General features: G+C 44.9%; 1 protein-coding gene across 1 annotated transcript; it reads left to right on the top strand.

Moving 5' to 3' along the window:
• The first annotated feature begins 4,878 nt into the window (after window positions 1-4,878).
• Window positions 4,879-6,985, top strand: C1H21orf140 (chromosome 1 C21orf140 homolog). Its single transcript, XM_069853064.1, is given in 7 exon segments — window positions 4,879-4,909; window positions 5,898-6,037; window positions 6,039-6,083; window positions 6,085-6,145; window positions 6,148-6,243; window positions 6,246-6,445; window positions 6,809-6,985. Coding segments are annotated over 7 exon segments (750 nt in total).
• Window positions 6,986-7,405: the final 420 nt, after the last annotated feature.

Here is a 7,405-nt window from a genome sequence, read left to right as displayed (position 1 = left end):
AGCTTTTGATTCTCTGACTTGTAGCTCTACGTTGTCACTGGCTTTCACTGTGGCTGTCTGCATACGAGACCTGCAGCTAGAGGATAGCCCAGGGCAGTTAGCTGTACAGCAGAGGAGAGGAAACAGTGGGAAGGACCTGAGCAAGAAGGCAAGAAAAGGCAGATGTGTATTAACCAGCTGATTCTTTTGTTTTCCTTTGGTTTGCTTAGCTTTTCCAGCCACAGTGGAAGCATAAGATGGCTCTCAGCAACCACACAAACACCAGTTCAATCGTGCCAAATTTAATGCAAATGTTGGTGGAACAAAAGAAGACCCGCCGGTTCAATAATTTCAGCAACCCTGCCTTGGAGCTGCAAGAGGAGATAATGGCCTCATTTTACATCCTTATCATCGTTGGGTTTTTTGGATTTCTTCTCTTTGTCATGATGCTCAGCAATATTGTTTCCAGCAAGCCTGAAAACTACATCGACTATCTCTATTCTGGGAAACTTAATACTCAAAGAAGCAAGGTGGAGCTTCCAGGAAAGGAGAGCAAAGACACTTTCATCATTATCAATGGCACTGCCTTACTAGAGCTGCAAAGGCAGGATGTCAAAAACAACCCTGGGTCAGAGATGCCGGGCACAGACACAGCTCTGAGGAATGTATGAAAATGGTTTCTTTCTATCATCATTCTGTTGTGCATTAGAAGTGTAAACAGGGATATTTTTCATTCATGATAGCAAGAAAAGAGGAGCTATTCCAGGACAGATGCAGACCAGTCTTGTGCAAGCTCCCCACTTGCAGCTGTGAAGGTACTCAAGTGCAGCCTGCCTTATTTCAGCCTCAGGCCTTTGGAGAAGAGGCTGGTAATCAAGTCCTTGATGGCATAGTTCTTTTATGGTTGTTTCTATCATGTGTTTCTATCATAGCTTGCCTCTTGGGAGAATGGAAGGCCTTCCTTTGCGAGCTGTTGCTTCGAGCAGGGCCAATATGTTTCCAGCAGGGGCACTGTTGGTGTACTGGTTATTATTCATTCATTTATTTATTTGGGAGGCCAGAGCTGGCAGTGAGCTGGTTAGGTGCATGCTCTGCAAGCAGAAACAGACACTTCAGCCTCTCCATCCACTCTCACTGCCACGCCAGGCATCTGGAGGTACAGGAAAGATGACCCATGTCAGGCCCTTCTGGAAGGAAGATTATTTCAAGGGTCTGGAGGCACATGTCAGACTTGAAGTTGTTTGCTCAGTTAGCGGGTTTGGACTGCAGCAGGTTTTTGACAGTGGTCATGCATTTCTCAGCAGCTCTCTTTCTCCATGTCAGTCCTTTACCGAAGCTCAGGACAATGAGGAAGGTCAAGGCATTCTGACATTTCTCCAGGGTCCCTCCCAGAGCTTACCTGGACAGGGCCAGGGCTGCCAAGCCACAGCTGTAGCCTTCAGGGTTTTGCCACCATTGTGTCAATAATCCCCAACAAAATCCTTCAGTGTTCAGTGCTAACCCCCTTGCCAATAAAGCCCACCAAGCCTTCATCCCCTGCAGCTTCCTTGCATGTTAGACGGTAAGCAAAGGGGTGCCGTGGTAATTTTAGGGTGTCTTCTGCAGGCCACCAAGTCTCAGCAGACACAAGAAGGAGATGTTTGCCCACCACACTGCTCAGGGGTCTTTGATCCACGTCCTGTAGAGGCCTGGCATACAGGGGTCTAGGATGTGCAGCTGTGGAGAGGCAAACATTGGCAGTGGGCTTCAGCTTGCTTGTATTTGGTCCACACATTCATTGGAAAAAGTTCTGGAGTCTGCGGATCAAAATGATTTGGAACTGGTGGTGCAGATACTCCAAGAACTTTAAAGGCATTTTTTTGTAGAAGCAAAAATTTTATGAAATCCTATAAAATTGTATGCCTGTGGGGTGGGTGTTATTGGTCCCACTCAGCCTCCTCTATGTTGCTTTGTGTGTTTGCTTTTTGTTACCAATAGGGAAAAAAGATCTCAGCAATTTTGTACCATAGGAAACATTATTTCATAACTCTTCTTAAGATTTTATTCTATATGTAGCTTCATATTTTGCTACTGCAATTTCTTTCTTTTTCTTTTTTTTTTTTTTTCCTATGTATCCTTTTCTGCCATGGTATAGTGCTACTATTATGGGAATTTGCCACTGTTTAGTCCAAGTTAACTGCCTGGAAATTATTTACTTCATGTCAGCCATATCCTTAAAGGGAGTTTCCAGAGACTGATCTTGCAAGACATGTTCCAAATATCAACTTTGAGCTGATAGCCAAGACAAAACCCACACCACTGGCTTGGCTTTCCACACTTCTTTGAATTCCAGAGATTCAGCTTTCCAACACAGACATCTCCTTTTTTGGACAGGTGCTTATTTCCCAGACACTGTCTCCAGCAGAGGCCAATTAGGCAGTTGAGTTAGTTTTGGATCCCATTGCCTTTGGCCTCATTACCATGTCTGGTTTAATAACTGCTCTGTTTGAGCCAGGATCTACTATTTATGCTCTCTGTTCCTGACTGCACTCACTAGCCGCGCTCCCATTGCTGCAGTTCAGCTGTTCAGTTCTGAGAAAATGAGAGGTGTTTTGAAGGTAGAAAAAACATTTGCAGTTCCATGGTTTGTTCCATATACCCAGTGTGGGTGTTTTCCAGAAGGTGGTATCACCATCCGTTTTGAAGAAGGATTAATTTCTGCCCAGTGCCAGCATTGAGAGGAGACTTCAGCCTAGCTTCTAGCAGTTGAAACAATTCCTCCTGCTTTGCAGACCCAGTTTATCAATTTTTTCGAGTCATGCAACAGTCTCGGGAAGCAGAGCCAAATCTCTCCACCATGAGTGTTAGATACAGGGCTCAGACTTCCATCACCCATCCATCTATTCATCACTGCCATATTCTGTGCAAGTTCTGTGCCAGGTTCACCTCCTACAGCAAAAGCTGCTGCTTTTCTGGACAGGCTGATGCAAGAGAAGCAGCAGGATGGAGGATGAACTCGACAACCACGGGAAGTGGTCTTTGACTCCCTGAAAACTGAGCTCTTGAAAACTAATTCACTGCTTATGTATGATAGAAATCTACTGATACCTCCTTTGATGTCTTTTGGGGGCAAGCCCATTCCTGCTCACACCTTTACAGGTAACCAGCTCTTGCATGCAGTCTGAGGTGGGGGTGGTGAGGAGAGCTCTTCTCCCTGTGCTCGCTGTGCAGCAGGAACTCTTCTGAGAGCCAAAATCAGACCTTGATCACTCAGGTAACAATCCTAATGGCTCTGCCCCCCTCCCAAACCCAGGCACACTCATTAGCTCCATGCCACCACCCCTTGGCCTTGAAGCTTTTCCTTTCTTTTTTAAATACCCATCTCAGAGGCACATACGTGTGTACATACAGTTCCAGTCACATCTGATAAAAAGCTTCAGCTCCTGAAGATCCTCTGTTTGTACAGAGTCCAGGCAATAGGTAGCAAAGTATTTCTATCTGGAACAGTGGCCACGCTTAGGCAGAAGCCATGACTGTGATGCCACCAAGGGGAAGGCTGATTAAGCTCTACTTTGGCAGAGTCCCTAATGCTGGAAACCAGATTTCATTAGTTTTCACAAGGTGTCTCACTGGTCTTTGCATGAAACTGCCATCAGTTCTACTAGCTCTGTTCTGAGAGGTTTAGGACTCTTTACTTTAGACATTGGCTTTATTTATTTTCTGAAGTTTCCATCTTTTTCTGTTTCAATCCTGAGTCTGTCATTGATTTTGGCAAGTGCTTCTCTTATTGGTTCCATCATGGATCAAGAGCTAAAATTACACACTTTTGGCAAGTCTCTTTTGGCACCAGGAATGTTACTTTGACATGGGACTTTAGCCAGTGTTCAGGACTTCATCAGACAGCTAGGGGGGAAAATAGATTTTTTTAAATTGGGCATAGTATTTGTTAGAAAGAGAATCCTAATTTTTCTCACCCCATGTAAGACTGGAAGAGAACCAAACTGCCGGTAGAATAATGCTCTCAAGTGTTGGTTTTGGGAAAAAGAATTTCAAACTTATAAAACATTTTATTTAGTTAAAAAATAAAATGTTAAATTTCAACACTAGCAACTTAATTTTAGCTGCTACATGTAATATAATACGACAGTAAAAACCATCGCTCTTTGCCTAACATCCTGCCTACTGTTTATGTGTATTCCATTATGTTCTGTATTTCATTACGTTTTTATTTGTCATTTTAAAATAAAGGGTTTGTGATGATTTTTTAGCTTGCATACAGAATGTGGTGACTGGTAACCTAATAACATAATTACTACTGAAATGGGTAATTGGTATGTAATTGATAATTGTATCCTAATTGCTTCAATAATAGGGACTTTGTTCAGGGTTAATTGGTAAATTTGTTATTTAGCTAAGTGGTACATGGGAATTTGGTGAAGCACCAAAAAAGTGCACTGGAGGGGGGGGTCACTGCTCACCCCTCATTTGTATACCCAGGCAGTAATGGAGAAGCTGGGGCCCAGATCTCAACCTTCAAGGCACTGCCTTGCTGCCAGAGGCAGATGTTAGTAGTAGGGCTGCAGGGCAAGAGAAGGAGACTGCAGTCTCCTGGCTGAAGGATAAGAGAGTGATCAGAAGTGTCTTCTCCCAAATGCACTTGTGAGGCAGGGGCTATGCCTAGAGATTTTGCACTGTGTGCCCTTGCTAGGGAATTTCAGAAGTCTAAAATTACAAAAGGAGGAAAGATCCCTGCCCCAGAGTGTTCCCTGGCTATATAGACATGGAGTAGGAGTTAAAAAGAAGCAAAAAGTAACACAGCAGACTAAAGGCAGCACAGGAAATAGAACACATATTTTTGTGTCTTAGCACAGTGCCTTACGTCTGCTGCTCAATGATAAATGATATTGAGATGTTAGAACCATGAATAAGTGTTTTTCAGACAGGTTAACAGGTGGGTTTATGTCAGACAGACAGATGGACACATGGACAAATGGACGAATGGACGGATAGATAGATAGATAGATGGATATGAATGAGACAGAGGAGAATCTACTTCTCAACTTGTTACTGTGAAAAGGACATGAAAGCAGCCCATCAGTCCCATCTCACTACATAACAACTGCATTATCATTGGCATTTTCATAACCAGTTAGGCTCAGACCAGTTAATGGGTGCCAAAGGAGCCAGGGCCAGCTAGAGACTCCAGCATGGTGATGCTACCTGAGAGCTAAAAGCATCACAGTAAAGTTGTGTGTGTGCACCTGCAGGAAGGACGACAGACAGGTAAGAAATCAGAGAGGTCAAAACAGTCTTCACTTTCTGCTGTTCCACAATCTTCCCATCCAAACATTTGCTGGCCTCAATGCACCTGCACACATGCGTACACTTGCACACATGCACACACACATGCAGACACATCTTCCCCTGACTGTTCCCATCTTCCCAGGTTGGCTGCAGACCTTCACTTTGCCACGTGCTCCCACAGCCCCGTTTGACTCACCATGGCAGCAGGGTGGTACCTGTCCAGCCTTCTGGCTCTGACCTTCATTTCAGCCTGTGTTCACATAACACCACCTTGCAACGCTGCCAGGGTTGGATCTGCTTGTCGAGAAGTCCTCTTTCCCCCCATGACAAGACACCTGGTGTTCAGCCCCCTCCTCCAGCCAGGGGGATTTCAAGGCCACATCTTCCATGAGGCCACACACTGGCCAGGAAGGGCAGGAAAGGTTTCTACCACTAGTCTCAAAGATCAGATACTGGCTCACTCTCCATGCTGACCCTGGGCAGCTCCTTCCTCCACATCTCCATCTTTCTGGGCCCCTTTCAGAAGTGCCTGGTTGGCCCTCACACGTACACGGAGCCCAAGCACCCACTTAGTGCTGTGAGAGAAGGAACCAATGGGTGCATTGTGAGCTCTGTCAGCCTTCATGGGTCTTGAGACATCAACACACAGCACTTCACAAATCTGCTCTTCAAGCATATAACTTGCAGGGGCTGCTTTGATGCTGCCTCAAAGAGGCAGTGCCTGCAGTATGTAAAAGCTTTGAAGACACTGCAGCTTAACAGTTTCAACACTGTTTTTTTTAGGGGAAACAAATATTCCAGAAAGTATTATAACAGGAGAAAAAAATATCTGAGGAGGCCAGCTGCCAAGTGTTAGTGCCCTGGACACACAAACTGCTATTAAAGGTGATCTGCCCACCCATCAGTAGAATAGTATCATTAAGGAGTTGTGTGACTCTCTGACTATATCCAGTGGAAAATGTGTAATTGTGTCAAAGGATAAACCACTGCGGGGGGGGGAGCAAAAGATCACAAGGTGCAGGAGGTGGGAACTCTGTTGGCAGTCCCACCAGCAATCTACATGTCCAGCACTGAGTGTTGCTCTGAAGTTGCGAGATCCAATAGCCATGAGTTTCTTGTTGTGCCTTCATCTTACAACTATCTCTATCCTATGTACATCTCCTGGTCTTCTTTGAAATGCTTCAAATAGCCTGGAGAAGAGGAGGCTGAGGGGAGACCTCATTGCTCTCTACAACTACCTGAAAGGAGGTTGTGAAGAGGAAGGTGCTGGCCTCTTCTCCCAAGTAACTGGGGACAGGACAAGGGGGAATGGCCTCAAGCTCTGCAAGGGGAGGTTTAGGCCGAACATTAGGAAAAAATTTTTCACTGAAAGGGTCATTGGGCACTGTCAGAGGCTGCCCAGGGAGGTGGTTGAGTCACCTTCCCTGGACGTGTTTAAGGGACGGGTGGATGAGGTGCTGAGGGGCATGGTTTAGTGATTGATGGGAATGGTTGGACTCGATGATCCGATGGGTCTTTTCCAACCTGGTGATTCTATGATTCTATGAATATAAACAATAGGAAACACTTTGCCCTGATGTCTGTTGAGAAGACCCACTCCTACAAGTGTATACTTCTCAGTGACTCGATTGTTAAAGGAATAGAGATTACCCCAAATAAATGCAAGGTAGCAATTGGTAGAGTGAAGAGATGGGAGAACTACTACCTTGACACACACTCTTAAACAGTTTTCCCTGCAGTCAGGCTTCGAGTGTGTTTTGATTGATGTTGAACGAGTTTATCTGCTTCAGCCCTGTTGAGCCCTTTCCCTAGGGCGTAAACTTAAAAAGCATGCGAATTGGCACTAATGAAACAGGTAATTTTAAATCCAAATTTTTCATTTTAGGTGTATTCCATGACTAGGCTGATATGTGCTACACTTGCACCAGAAAAGGACAGTTAATTTGCCTTATCACAAAATTGTAGATGTGGTACTTCAGGACATGGTTTAGTAGGCATGGTGGTGTTGGGCTGATCTTTCCAACCTTGATGATTCCATAATTCTATGGAAATGGGCCAAAGCATGCCTAAGATCCAGTTTAGCTGGTCTTCTGTGCAAATTCCTCTGTTATGGGCCTCAGATGTAAATGCCCTCAATTTCAAG

Source organism: Phaenicophaeus curvirostris, chromosome 1 (genome assembly GCF_032191515.1).
Source record: "Phaenicophaeus curvirostris isolate KB17595 chromosome 1, BPBGC_Pcur_1.0, whole genome shotgun sequence".
NCBI classification, from domain to species: Eukaryota; Metazoa; Chordata; class Aves; order Cuculiformes; family Cuculidae; genus Phaenicophaeus; species Phaenicophaeus curvirostris.
Note: the sequence above shows the minus strand (reverse complement) of the source record. Positions and strands in the feature narration are given on the sequence as shown.